The sequence below is a fragment of the Pongo abelii genome, chromosome 4 (genome assembly GCF_028885655.2).
Source record: "Pongo abelii isolate AG06213 chromosome 4, NHGRI_mPonAbe1-v2.0_pri, whole genome shotgun sequence".
Taxonomy (NCBI): domain Eukaryota; kingdom Metazoa; phylum Chordata; class Mammalia; order Primates; family Hominidae; genus Pongo; species Pongo abelii.
Genome location: NC_071989.2, coordinates 155,713,741 through 155,729,214, shown reverse-complemented (window position 1 = coordinate 155,729,214; position 15,474 = coordinate 155,713,741). Strand labels below are relative to the sequence as shown.

Here is a 15,474-nt window from a genome sequence, read left to right as displayed (position 1 = left end):
TTTATGTTTAGGATTGTGACATTTTCCTGTTGAACAAGGCCTTTTACCATTATATAATGTCCCTCTTTGTCTCTCTTTTAACTGCTGTTGCTTTAAAGTTTGTTTTGTCTGATATAAGAATAGCTACCCCTCCTCGCTTTTGGTGTCCATTTGCATGAAATCCCTTTCCCCACCCCTTTACTTTTATGTTTATGTGAGTACTTATGTACTAGGTGAGTCTCCTGAAGGCAGCACACAGTAGGTTGGTGAGTTCTTATCCATTCTGTGATTCTGTACCTTTTAAGTGGAGCATTCAGGCCATTTACATTCAATGTTAGTATTGAAATGTGAGGTACCATTGCATTCATCATGCTCTTTGTTGCCTGTGTACTTTGGGTTTTTTTCCAAAAAAACAAAAAAAAGCTGAAGCTGTTCTCCCACAAACAGAACTTCAGCTTCTCCAGTGGGGGTGTGTGTTCAGGAGAGGATGCTCTCCCTTTCCCACTTCCACAGTTGGGGCACTCGCATTTTTTTGGGGGGGGTCTCCTGGGTCCTGCAGGTTTTTTTGGTGTTGTTTTTGCTTTTTAACTTGTATTTTTATTTTGTAGATCCTGTGTGATTTATGCTTTAAAGAGGTTCCATTTTGATGTGTTTCCAGGATTTGTTTCAAGATTTAGAGCTCCTTTTAGCAGTTCTTGTAGTGGTGACTTGGTAATGGCAAATTCTCTCAGCATTTGTTTGTCTGAAAATGACTGTATCTTTCCTTCATATATGATGCTTAGTTTCACTGGATACAAAATTCTTGGCTAATAATTGTTTTGTTTGAGGAGGCCAGAGATAGGGCTCCAATCCCTTCTAGCTTGTAGGGTTTCTGCTGAGAAATCTGCTATTAATCTGATAGGTTTTCCTTTGTAGGTTACCTGGTGCTTCTGTCTCATATCTCTTAAGATTCTTTTCTTCATCTTAACTTTGGATAATCTGATGACAATGTGCCTAAGCAAATATCTTTTTGTGATGAATTACCCAGGTGTTCTTTGTGCTTCTTGTATTTGGATGTCTAGATTTCTAGCAAGGCTGGGGAAGTTTTCCTCAATTATTCCCTCAGATATGTTTTCCAAGCTTTTAAAATTCTCTTCTTCCTCAGGGACACCCATTATTCTTAGGTTTGGCCATTTAACATAATATCAGACTTCTTGGGAGTTTTGTTTATATTTTCTTATTCTTTTTTCTTTGTCTTTGTTTGATTGGGTTAATCTGAAGACTTTGTCTTCGAGCTCTGAATTTCTTTCTTCTACTTGTTCAATTCTATTGCTGAGACTTTCCAGAGCATTTTGCATTTTTAAAAGTGTGTCTAAACTTTCCTGAATTTTGTATTGTTTATTCTTTAAGCTATCTATTTCCTTGAATATTTCTCCCTTCACTTCTTGTATCATATTTTGGATTCCCTTGCACTGAGCTTCACCTTTCTCTGGTTCCTCCCTGATTAGCTTAATAGCTAACCTCCTGAATTCTTTTTCAGGTAAATCAGGGATTTCTTCTTGGTTTGGATCCTTTGCTGGTGAACTAGTGTGATTTTTGGGGGGCATCAAGAGCCTTGTTTTGTCATATTACTTGTTCCTTCTCACTTGGGTAGGCTCTTTCAGAGGGAAAGTCTTGTTCAGATTCTTTTGTCCCACAGGGTGTTCCTTTGATGTAGTACTCTCCTCCTTTTCCTATGGATATGGTTTCCTGTGAGCTGAACTGCAGTGATTGTTATCTCTCTTCTGGGTCTAGCCACCCAGCAAGCCTACCCAGCTCCAGGCTGGTACTGGAAGTTGTCTGCACAGAGTCCTGTGATGTGAACCATCTATGAGTCTTTCAGCTGTGGATACCAGTGCCTATTCTGGTGGAGGTGGCAGGGAGCACAATGGACTCTGTAAGGGTACTTAGCTTTGGTTAATATTCTATTTTTGTGCTGGTTGTCCTTCTGCCAGGCGGTGGTGCTTTTCCAGAGAGCATCAGCTTTGGTATTATGGGGAGAAACTGGCAGTGGGCAGGGCCCTAGAACTCCCAAGATTATATGCCCTTTGTTTTCTGATACTAGAGTGAGTAGGGAAGGACCATCAGGTGGGGGCAGGGCTAGGTGTCTCTGAGCTCAGACTCCCTTGAGTGGGCCTTGCTGCTGCTGCTGCTGCTGTGGGGGATGGGGATGGGATTCCCAGGTCACTGGAGTTGTATACCTAGGAGGATTATGGCTGTCTCTGCGGAAACATGCAGATTGTCAGGAAGTGGGGGGAAGCTGGCAGTCACAGGCCTCACCCAGCTCCCACGAAAACCGAAGGGCTGGTCTCACTCCCACCGTGCTTTCCACCACCCCCTCCCCCACCCCCATCCCACAATCCCCCCACCCCCCCACACACAGCTCCCAGGTTGTTTCTAAGTAGAAAAGCAATACCGGCTTGAAAACCTGCCCCAGGCTACACCCCTCTCAGCTGGGAAAGAAAAGGGCTTGGTTTATCCCCTGCCCGTGGAGTCTGCACACCGGATTTGTGCCCTCTCCCAAGTTCTGGCCAGGCGCTTGCTCACCCCGTTCAAATTGTCACCAAGTTCAGCTAGAGATTTGCTTCCCCCTATGGGATTTTGCCCCCGCTCCTCTCCCATTGGATCCCTGTGGTGCCAGGCAGGGATGGCCTGCTTGGGGACCCAGCAAGCTCCCAGGGCCTTTCTGCTGCTTCCTCTCCCCATGTATTTCACTGGGCTCTTCAAATCCACTCAGCTCCAGGTAAAGTCAGAAACTTCTCCAGCAAACAGACCTTCAGCTTCTCCAGTGGGGGTGTGTGTTTGGGAGAGGAGGGTCTCTCTTTCCCACTTCCACAGTTGGGGCAATCACAATTTTGGGGGAGTCGCCTGAGTCCTGCAGGAGCAGTCGTTTCCTTCAGAGAGTCTGTGGGTCCTCTCCATCGTGCTGGATTTGACCTAGGTTTCACCTAGGACCTCATCATACACTCATTAACATACTAAATCATACACCCACCAGCACCATGACAGTTCCAGGAACATTCATATTTGGTGTAAAAATAGCTGGCACCACAGTTCCAAGAAATCTCCATCTTTTTTTCAGGAATCGTCATGAATGTTTCACCCCTTGGTTAAAGAAACCCATTATGGCAGCAGCTTCAAACCCCCCCTTACATGACATTCGCTGGAGTTCACCCACGCTCCCCTCTCTTGAGTGTGTGCTTTTCCACTTTGCAATAAATCTCTGTACTTTCATTGTTTTCCAACTCATCCTTGAACTCTTTCTTGCAATTGTGTCAAGAGCCTGGATACCAGCCAGGGCTGAGGTCCCAGAGGCATTTGGGGACCTCCCCTAGCCCACCGATATCAGGAGTGTCTCTATTCAGAGGTCCAGTAAAATTACTCACCACAAATTAACCAGGAAAGGGTGCTCCAGACCCTGCATGATCTGGAGTTCCTTGAAGACATTTCTCACTTCATTGCGCTCCACGCACTTTTGTTTATTCATGTACTTCATTGCGTACATCTTCTTGGTATCATTCTTCTGTACAATGCAGACCTAATGGTGAAAACCCGAGTGAGAGAGTCATTAGGGAGATAATGGATCATGGTGATGAGAGACAGAACAAGACATGTTCTTTGCTGTGGCTTGGATCCTTAACATTTGCAAATTATACGATGTTAAAAGCTCCCACTTAGCTCTGATTTTAGATTAAAAATTTCATTTTCTTTTCTATGCACCAGTTCAATTCTTGGATCTCTTTTTTTTCAAACAATTTTGCCTGGTATTGCTTTTTGGGCTTTTAAGACAGCATTTTGGTGAAAATAGCTGCCTCCATGTCAGGAATATTCCAATAACAAGTAACATCCTTAATCCTGCTTTGAGTGACTGGAATAGACATGACTGAACTGTCAAGCTGAATAATACTGTGCAAAGAATTTCTGTTTACAACCATACATGATATAACCAAAAAGGACTTTAAGGACTGGAAAAACACTAAATATGATGTCCATGTTTTTGAAATTTCTTTAGAGGTCTGTATAATACCTGAAAAAGTAAACAGAAAATGATTTTAAAATGCAAGTTTTATATGAAATATTATTCTCTTAAAGTATGTCTCTATTGAGAAACTAGTAATCAGGGTTTGAATAAAGAAGTTTCTTGCAAAAAAAATTAAACTGAATATGTATATTTGTTAAGATAAAAATATTAGACAAATGAGGAAACAAATAGAAATCAGGTGACTTCTTTCCTACATGAAAATAAGTAACTCTTCCATAAACAAGATAACTATTACTGGGCGTACAGCTGGTAGAATCTGAAAATGATTCTGAAATCTTCATCTCCTTTAGGGTGGAGAGAAAAGCCTTAAAGTTTACTGAGAGTAAACAGATTTGAGTTTAATGAGATTATTCTGAGAACAGTATATGTTCATTATGTAGCTGCCGGTCACACGCTTTTCTTAAACTGTGGTGACAATTTTATAAGAATCCATTACAAAAACATTTTCACTTAATTATCTTTCCTTGCGGTCCCAGCAACTCAATAATGTGAACATTTCTGGACCCTCTGTTCCCTGGGCTACATAACCCTGCTGGTGGTTAATCATTTCAATTTGTTCTCACCTTCCCAAAACTGCCTTTCCCAATGGCTCGCAAAATTTCAAAGTGGTCAAAGTTGACTGTAAAACAACAAAAAAGAAGAATATCATGAGTAATTATCAATTTCTCTTTAGTAGCTAGTAAATAATAAAGATTGGACTAAACTGAAGTATCTTGTCTAAAACATGATCTCAGAATACCTTAAAATGCCAATCTAATCATCCAGTAAACATCTATTGAACACTTATTATGTATTAATCATAGTGCTTAGTGCTGAGAATACAGTAATAATAGAGTAAAAATAGAATCTCTGCCTTTATGGAGTCTGTAGTCAAGTGAGGGCCCTATAAAGACAGAGACTCTTATAGACTAAATAGTCACATAAATAAATGGAAAATTCAAGCTCCCACTGCAAGTTAGGAAGAGAGGTCGTGGGGCTCTAAGAACTTATCACAGAGAATTTGACATAGGCAGCAAGGTAAGGAGAAACATCTCTGAGCACAGAATGACTTCAGAAAGATCTGCTCCCAGGTGCATCATATGTATGGCTTTACCGAGGATCAGCACTTTAAAATGTTCTCCTTGCCTATTTTCCTGCTACAACCACTCTTTTGTATCTAAGTAATTTCAATTTTCCCAAGTAGGAAACTATTACACCTCTAAGTGTGTAGCATGAACTAATCTCCAAAGTGCAGACTTATAACAGATTAGAATGGATATGTGTGCAGAAGTCCACTGAATTTTGCTTTGAAGTAGAGTCAATCCTCCACGTCTGAAATTTTAAAATTTGAGTCCCTAGAAGAAGCAATCGTTGATTAGTTTATAGGTAGCATGGTTTTTTGAGTCAATGCTCGTGAAATGTATAATGATGAGAAGAACAAATCATAGATTCTTCTGTGCAGGTGACAATCTTTGGTTTCTTGCCTTGATAACTGAGAAAATGTTTGACTCTGTTTCCTGGTTTTTGAAATAAGGATTTAGGTAAGTTAAATTCCAAATAAAGGATTTTAAGAGTTTATTCAGAAAATATTGTGAAACACTAAATGGTATAATTTGTCTCTTTAAAAGACCTAGTTTGTCTCTATTATCCAGAATAATTAGATAAGCTCCTTCTGAAGGAAAAAGTTTGGCTAGAGTGCCTTCAAAGTCTTTCCAAGATATCCAAGAGTCAAACGTTTTAATGATGTGACTTAATTATCACTTTCTCTTCTGAACTCCAAATTCCCTTTCTATCACAAAACCCACTCAATCGTGTGAGGCAGCATGTATATTACAAATAATCCTGTACTTGGACTCCAAATAATGAAGAGACCAGAGATAAATGACAGACTCTTTGAGCCTCCATTTTCTCATGAGAAAAAAATTGGACTGACTCTCCTAGATCAAAAGAAAACACCTTGTACTAAGAAAGCACCACTAAAGCTGTTTACGTACTTAACATAGTTACTCAAGGGAATGACTTCTCTTTTCAAACTCTTTGACTTCTGAGTTTATTTCATCCACTATAGCATAAGCTTAATGAGGGTGGAGATGATATGTCCTTTTGCTCACCCTGGTTCCCCTGCCACCTCAGAAAATTCCTGGCTTAGGTAGTTGAAGGCAAAACTCTTTGCAGTTCTCACATAGCCGGGTCTTAGCAAATAAATCAAACTAAGCTATAAGAATATATAAGAACCCTAAAACAATGAGTTCTTATAAATATGGATAGTGTGAACATTTGGATTCTCTAAGGCAGTGTTTTTGAACTGTGAGTCAAAACCCATTAATGAGTTATGAAATAAATGTAGCAATAATAAGAGGTACTAAAAATTTAAATGGAATAGAAAATACCAGAAATACCTCAAATATAGTAAGCATAGTACTGCCTCTGAAACTGTTGTTTCCATTTCATATACTTGAGTAGACATATATATACAATCCCGGCTTCATTTACTATGTCATGATATGCTTTTTAGCATATGTTTTACCTTGGGTTGTGGTCAGAATAATTTTAAAAACACTTCTGTAAGTTTTCTCTTGAGTTTCATACTGAAATAACCAAAGCAATGATTTTCTTACACCCATTACATGAATCTGAGTTGTGTATTATTTACCACAAGAGTGTTAAAAAAAGCTGACCAGGATTTATTTGTAAGTTCAAGATTTCATCTTGAGCAAATCCAGTAACTCACAGTGATTTCTCTGCTACCAGTCTAGCCTAGAATGCCGTGATGACATTTTGAATCTCCAAGGATACAGCAGGTACCTAGAAAGCATGAAGTTCCATCTTGGTATTAATCCATTTCATGAACCACCTCCTTTCATAAACCATTTTAACCTCACTGAAAATGATACAGGATTACATGTCAGGATCCTGGTAAATTTATACTAGCAAAACTGCTTTAACTAAATGTGACCTCCCAAAGGTCACTTCTCAGCAAAGGGACAAGCCTAAAGCCTTAGAGCAATTCATCTTATTTATGCCTTTATCAAAGAAAAACACAGCCTCTAGTCTAGTGCCATACTGTCTAAAGTCACTTCCTTGTATAAAACTACAACCTAATGAGAAAGCCAATGATAGATTAAAAGTGACTATAAGAGGCTGGATGCAGTCACTCGCACCTGTAATCCCAGCACTTTGGGAGGCCGAGGCAGGAGCATTGCTTGGGCCCAGGAGTTCGAGACTAGCTTGGGCAATATAGTGAGGTCCCATCTCTACAAAAAATAAAAAATTTGCGAGGCATGGTGGTGCACATCTGTAGTCCCAGCTACTCAGAAATTGAGGCAGGAGGAACTTGAACCTAAGAGGCTGAGGCTGCAGTTATCTGTGATTGCACCACTGTACACCAGCTTGGGCAACAGAGTGAGATCCTTTCTCCAAAAAAAAAAAAAAAAAGTGACTGGAAGAGGCTCTCTTATTCAATCCTGACAGTGCCTTCTTAAATGTTCAACAACAGAATCACTAGTTGGCAGGAAGACTAACTTGAAAATGCAAATAAACCTCGTAAATTCAGACAAAATCAGAGAGAGAGAGATGAAGTCAGAATTGTGGATTATTTTGTCAACAGAAATCTAATAGTACTATAAACATATAGGATTTGCCCAAGGGGAATGTGGAATAGTGTACTCACTATGTTCTTAAATCCTTGATCAATATGAAGAGTAAATGCCAAATCGGACTTGCAATCTGTTTTTGTGTAGTCTATGAGCTAAGAATGGTTTTTGAAGTTGTATAGGATTATTTTTGAAAACCAGTGGATATGCAATAGAGAATGTATATAAACCCACAATATTTACTAGCTGGCTCTTTACAGAAAAGTTTGATGACCACTGAGATTAAGAGCACAGTCCCTGAAGACAAGACAACCTGAATTCAAATCTCAGCTCCAACAATAAATAGCTGTGTAATCTTGGAAATTTACGTCTATGCTTCCCTTTGTGCATCTATAAAATGAGGATGAAAATAATATATACTTCACAAGGTTTATAAGAAGATGAAATGAGTCATGTGCATAGAACATTGTCTGGAACTAACTGCTTTTACTAGTAGTGCCATTACTTCTTAAAGAGTATCATAGCTCCCAGCAAATACCACCTTAAGCTGCCATGGTAGCACCTGGGTATTATCAGGCAATATGGAGGTAAATGGAATCAGCATTATTTCAACACATTTGGGGTTTTCGTAGTCTACGGTGTGGTGTCCTTGCAGTGTCTTCTCTAACCTCTAAAGCAAAGTTAACCTTAGTGGTGTTTAATTCTTGGGTCTTGTCCTTGTATCATGTTCCAAAACTTTCATTCTGGTTCATGGAGCTCTGAGTGTTAAGAAGACAGAAAGGCTGTCTGAAGACACTGGGTCTTTGTGGGGCCTTGAAGGTAGTGGTTTAGTGTGGGCAAAGGCAGAGCCTGGTTCTCACTCACACTGACAGGACTGGTCTAGGGTATGTGGCCTGCAAGAAAACAGGCAAAGGAGACGTAACTTTGAGGCCTTCCTTAAGTGCCTCGGAGTCCTGCTTCGCACAGGTCTTTTCATCCCAGCCTTCGCAGCCATTGTATCTGTACGGTATCCTAAAGGTTGCCTGGAGGTATACCACGTTAACACACAGAGTTGAATGCACCTTAATGTTGCGATAATTACTTGGAATATTAAAAAAGTAAATATCTAAAAGTACTTATTTCAGAGTTTTTCTTTTGGGTGAGTACATATTCCTTCACTAATCAACCAGGCACAGACATTCTATATGCATGAGGGATCTGTTTATGAGGGTGGTCAGTACATGTTTCACTTTTATGTCACTTTCTATCTTCACATCCTTATAGTGTATACAGTTAAGGGTACTCAGGCTCAGAGAGATGAAATAATTTGTTATGGTTATAACCAGTATAGTGACATATTAATGTTGAGGTTAGATTTTAAAAACAGAAAGTAAGGCAAAGCCTTGTTTAGTCAAAACTACACATAAAAATCCTTTAGAAACGTACCTTTTTGAAAACCAAGAAAGTTTTTCAAAAAGTCCAACAGACAATTCTATCTTCTTTGTGTGGGTACCCAATAAGGCTCATAAACTGCATCTAGGAACTATTATTTGGGAAAAAATAGTTTAAACACTGAAATCACACTCCACTCATTAGCAAGTTTATAATTATTATAGTCACATGGAAAGTTAAGACCAACTATGTGGATAACTGGTTGAATGTTTTTGCAAAGCCACACCCAATATTTGAGTGGAGGAGTGGGTAAAATCAACTCACTTGAGTCTGCCTAGTTGCACTCAGGTAAATTCAATATCCACCTTTCTCATTCTGGACCCAGGCTCTTAACCACTATTTTTATAGCAGTCATCTTAATGTTATTCTTACTGTATAACATACCTACCCATCCCAAAGGTAGAATCAGAGGAAAAAAGATGGGATTTCTTCCTTTCTCCTTTTAGAATTATATGTTGAATCAAGGTTTCCAAGTCTTTCCCTTAGCATAAACCATGCTGATTCTGAAACCCAGTGATGATACTTTTTATTTCCTTTTTTTTATTTCACTTACCATCTTCTCAGTCTCAACATGCTGTGCAATAAGCAATGTTAAAGGAAAGGAAAAAGGAAACCCTTTTTAGAGTCTGTTATAACACCCTGATGCTTGGAATTTCAGAGAAGACCCTTGTAGAAGGTAAGGCAGGAAGCCCCTTTTTTTCTATTTTTGAGGTAAAAATCTTTGTAAAAGATTTTATTTTTTCTAAAAATTGATTCCAGCTTGAGCAAGTACCAAATTATGAACATAAGTGAGTCTATTGAGAACAGCACACCTTGCTGTTTATGTAAATCTTTCTACTGATGAGGAAACAAGGACACCAGCTGTGTAACCTTAGACTAGTTACTCAATCTTTCAAATCACAATGTCCCTGTCTGTAAAATGGAGCTAATTAAACCTAACTCAGGTGACTTTGAGGATGAGACATTGTAAACCAGAAGCAAAATATCTGGTCCACTGAAAACTAAAAATTACAAATTTTTTTTAAATACAACAATTATTCAATGAAAATTAAGCTATCTTCCCCTTCCAAGTTTGCAGTTCCAGTTCCATGAAGCAACCATTATTAACAAATCCTTGTATATCCTTTAAGAGATTCTCTCTGCATATATGTACTCCTTCCTAACAGCAATAGCAACATACTATCATTCCAAAGTGGGCATACACTGTTAAACCCTTTCTATGTAACACATTGCCTCTGTCCATTCATACCATCACATATAGATCTAATTATTTTTAAGTAGCTAATTTGTATTTTATTGTGTAAATGTACCATAAAATATTTAACTTATTGATGGATTTTGAAAGATGGTTTAATTATCTATGATTGCTGGGTGCAGTGGCTCACACCTGTAATCCCAGCACTTTGGGAGGCTGAGGTGGGTGGATGACCTGAGGTCAGGAGTTTGAGACCACCCTGGCCAACATGGTGAAACCCAGTCTCTACTAAAAATACAAAAATTAGCCGGGTGTGGTGGCATGCACCTATAATCCCAGCTACTCAGGAGGCTGAGGCAGGAGAATCCCTTGAACCCAGGAGGCAGACGTTGCAGTGAGCCGAGATCGTGCCATTGCACTCCAGCCTGGGTGACAGAGAAAGACACTGTCAAAAAAAAAAAAAAATTATCTATGATTACCAAAACTACCTTGAGCATTCTTGATGGGCTTCTGTGTCTACGTTTATAAGCAAAGTTGGTAAAAGTAGAAATGCTGGGCAAAGAATATGTTAACTTTCTAATTTTATAGCTATTATCAACTGGCTCTTCAAAGATGTTGCATCAAATCTCCTTGATATCAGAAACGTATAAGAATAACTTTTTGTCCACCACCTTGCCAACACTGCTACATTAACTATTCTTCATCTGACAAGTGAAAAAGATTGAATTATTGATTTACTTTATTTCTTTAATGCTGAGTGAAGCTGCATATATTTACGTGTGTATTTTTTCAGCAAACTGCCTTTGTATATGTTTTACATATCTTTAATGAGTTATTAGATTTTTTGATATGTAAGCACACTTAAAAATGGTAAGTAAATTAACTCTGTTTAACATATCTCAGGAGTATTTTTTCTAGGCTTTCCATTTGGCTTTTGATTTTAAAACCTTTTAAAGCCAGAGTCAGTGGTTCATACCTGTAATTCTAGCACTTTGAGAGGCTGAGGAAGGAGAATCACTTGAGCCCAGGAGTTCGAGACCAGCCTGAGCAACATATGGAGACTCCGTCTCAACAACAAAAAAATTAAACATTAGCCGAGTGTGGTGATGCACGCCTGTGGTCTCAGCTACTTGGGAGGCTGAGATGGGAGGATCACATGAGCCCTTAAGCCTGTGAAGTCAAGGCTGCAGTAAGCTGTGATCGTACCACCGCACCCCAGCCTGGGTGACAGAGACCCTGTCTCAAATTTTTTTTCAGTAATGTAGTTTTAAATTTTATGTAGTTAAATGTATCCATCTTTTCTTGTTTGTCTCTCTGGGTTTGTGATTTTCATAGGCTTTTTTAAACTTCAAGATTGTTAAAATGATGTATTTATATTTAAAACCAATTTCTTTTGACATGCATTTTTGCTGTCATTGCTGCTGCTTTTGTTTTTGAAATCTGTTTCTAGCATACAACCTTAGACTAAATTACATAATTGATATTCAATACATAGAATTAAAAGATTTCCAAATCCCAAAGTTCCCAAAAAGTCATTCTGCTACTGCTTAAATTAAAAGTTAAAATAACTGATTATCTCCCTGTATGCAGTCATGCCAATGTGATTATTGAGTGTATGCTTTTAAGGCATTTTGCAAGAATCTCCTCTTAAAGTAGGTCCTCCATATCCTGGTTATGCGGTTATTTGGTAAATATTTCACATATACAACAAATTAAATTCCAGTGCACTATATAGCCCCAGTTGATAGCAAATTAAACCAATGCAGTCTGAATAAGTTCAAGATAAGATAAATTCCAAGATAAGACCAAAATAAGATAAATTCCCCAGAGAGGAGGAAAAAAAATCAAGTAAAAGTCTTGCATGCCTTTTTTGGCATGTTAATTTGCTATACAAATTTGCTGCTTAAACATGACACTCCTCAGTGCTATGATTCTCTAAAGGCAAAGTCAATTCGACATGGAAACAGTTACAGTTTGGTTGCCCACACATCTGGCTTCTGCTCTCCAGTCCAGAGAGGATTTCATTTTTCTGTCTCAGTATAGCGGAAAGTCCTAGGTGCAGTAGAGGCTTTCTAAGACATTGCTTACTGAACTCAGTCTGTGTTCACTGACAACAACACACAATTACTGACTGCTTACTAAGTAACAGCCATTGTGCTAGGTGCTGGGAGAAAGAAGCCCAAGGTTGCCTGTCTTCAGGGGGCCTATAGTCTAGTGGAACAACAGAAAAATTCATAGTAGCTAAGGTCTAACATTTATGTAAGGAATACCCATCATTATTCTAAATATGTTACATATATTATCCTAATTTTGTGCCAACTCTGAAACAGTATTACTATTATTGCCATGTTTTTAGGTGAACAAACTGCAACCCAGAGAAATTAAGTACCTTTCTCAAGGCCACAAAGTAGATAAGTGGCAGAGTGGTAGAGTCCCATTCAAGTGGGTTCCACAGCTGCCCTCCAACACTCTTCTTTACTGCATTTTATTAAACACACATAATCAATCGTGCACAAGAAAGTAGAATAAGCAACACAGAGCTGGGTAAAGACCTGACTCACAACAATGTCCATATTTCTGCTTCTCCTCTTCTTATGCAGGGTCTTTCATTTTTCACAGACCCTCTCTCACAACTCAGATCCCATCAACCACTTGCTGTCACTGTATCTGTCACTCATCATCTCTCACATCCCTAGCCAGATGCCTTGGTCTAGGATTGGAACCATGACTCAGGCCATTCCAATCATTTTCACTCTGGATCTTCCTGGAAATGCATATTCCCCCTCTGTCACAAGCTTCCAGAACATGAGAATGGAACTGACTGAATGTAGAGAAAAAGGATCAGCACATCCAACAGGATAAAGCTGACATTTGGAATAAAGTAGAATCACAACATAAAGGGCTAATGCTGATGGCATTAATGTGCCTGGCTCTATAACCATATAGATCCTATTTTGATTACTCTGCAGGCATCCCCAATATCCTTCTGATAATTTAATTTTTAACTTTTTTTTTTTACCAAAATAGATTCAAGTTCCAAGTAATATAAGCAGTGCTGCTGCAGGGAGATCTGCAGTGGGAGAATGTAGCAGGAAAGCCAACCTAGTCCAGGGAAATCCAGCAAAGCATCCTAGAGGAGATTATTACAACCTCAGAAGAATGTTGCAAGGGACTTAATGTTCTATTCTTTCCTACAGATTTTCTTAATTTATCTCTGCATTGGATTATCAGGAAGGTAATTTCTCAGGAAAAGAGATGAAACATAAATAAATAACTGCAATATAACATAATAAATAACTGTAATATAAGGTAGTGTATATGTATTGAGAGCCACATAAATGGTCCTGACGTGATTCTCAAGTGTGTCCACCCATCAAAATCACACAAATACATGTTTTTAAATTCAGATTCATTGGCCTTATCTGAATCAGATTCTCTGGAGGCTGGACCTGGGAATCTGTATTTTCAAAGATCCCTTGAGGATTTTGTTAAAGGCTGCCTAGAACTAGTCTGCAGGTGTTTATAGGAGTTCTAAGATGGGAGAAATCTCTTCCTACTTTAGAAAATAAAAAAGCTTCAGGAATGGGCAGCATTTTAACTGGGCCTTGCAGAATGGGTTGGAGTTCCAAAGGTAGCCAGGCAGAGGAGGGCAAGGAGGATGCATTTAAAGTGACCCAGATCCTGAGGTGTGAAGAAGCTCTCAGTAGACAAGTATTTATATAAATGTTGACTCAATCAATTTCTTAGATTTCCTCCTCCACCTTGCCTCTATCCTTATGTGTTTGAAGCAATTTAATAAGTGTCTGTAAATGATTAATGATAGAACTTTTGCTACCTGCACTGTGCTACATCTTAGGTCATAGTTAATAATTATATTACTGTCTATTAAGTAGCATATATACATGTATAGGCACTATCCAAATACCTTAACATACATTATCTTATTTACTTTTTACCAAAACAGCATGAGGTGGTAATATTATTATTGCTACTTTATAGATACGTTACATAAACCCAGAAAAGTTAAATTACCCAGGGTCAGGATTTGGACTTAAATCCGACTTTTTGTGGCTCCAAGTTCCATGATTTTAATATTGTGATGAGTCCTAAAAGTTTCCGAATACATTACGGTGACTATGAGCATGAAACTCTGGGTTTGGGTTTGTCTGTACTACTTACTAGCTAAGAACTTTAATTATTTACCCTCTGTGAGTTTCAATTCCTTCTTCCAATTTTGACCAGGTACAATATACCTTCTAAGGTTATAATGAGGACTAGGTAAAATAAGCCATATCAAAGGTGCTTATCAAGCATTTTTGGCAGAGAATAGGAACTCAATAATGTATAACTATTACTGCTATTTATGTTATTGCTGTTGTTACCAGATGAATTACCTTTGTATCAGCCCAGAATGTTGCCTCTTGTTTGTTGTTGTTGTTGTTGTTTGTTTGTTTGTTTGTTTTGAGTTGGAGTTTCGCTTTGTTGCCCAGGCTGGAGTACAAGTGCAATGGCACAATCTCGGCTCACCACAACCTCCGCCTCCCAGGTTCAAGTGATTCTCCTGCCTCAGCCTCCCAAGTAGCTGGGATCACAAACATGCACCACCACACCTGGCTAATTTTGTATTTTTAGGAGAGACAGGGTTTCTCTATGTTGTCAGGCTGGTCTTGAACTCACGACCTCTGGTGATCTGCCTACCTCAGCCTCCCAAAGTGCTGGGATTACAGGTAGGAGCCACTACGCCCAGCCAATGTTGCCTCTCTTGCCAAAACATTAAGCAAAATAATGTTAGGACTTCACACAGGACCAACAGTGCCAAGAATATAGACTCCATGAAGGAAGACACTGGGTGTGTCTTGTTCTTCACTATATCCACATCACCTAAAACCATTTTGGACATATCATAGTAGGTGCATAATTAACCTTTTTTAATTAAGGTACAAATGAATGAGGTATCATCATTAAAGTTCTACAGAAAAAGGATGGCTTTGGAGGAAAATCTTTCTATTTTCCTTTATGTTGATTTCTTAACACATCATATTTATAATATGTACCTTCTAAGAAAAGTCTTACCAACATGCTATTAAAAGGACTTCTTAATGAGCTAGTCAATGAAGTCCTCATTTGAATGTTGTTCTAATATTACAGCTTCAGATTTCTCTGCAGACATTGGATTTACATCTTAAAAGCCTCATGCATTGACTTACTCACTCTTTGAGCTCAAAACATTAAGAACT

General features: G+C 38.7%; 1 protein-coding gene across 1 annotated transcript in view; it reads right to left on the bottom strand.

Annotated features, from left to right (window-relative positions):
• Positions 1 to 15,474, bottom strand: part of STK32A (serine/threonine kinase 32A) — a 151,981-nt gene that overhangs the window by 104,828 nt on the left and 31,679 nt on the right. The window contains 2 exon segments of the mRNA NM_001132142.1: positions 3,384 to 3,535; positions 4,603 to 4,658. Of these exon segments, the coding sequence (NP_001125614.1) occupies positions 3,384 to 3,535; positions 4,603 to 4,658 (208 nt within the window).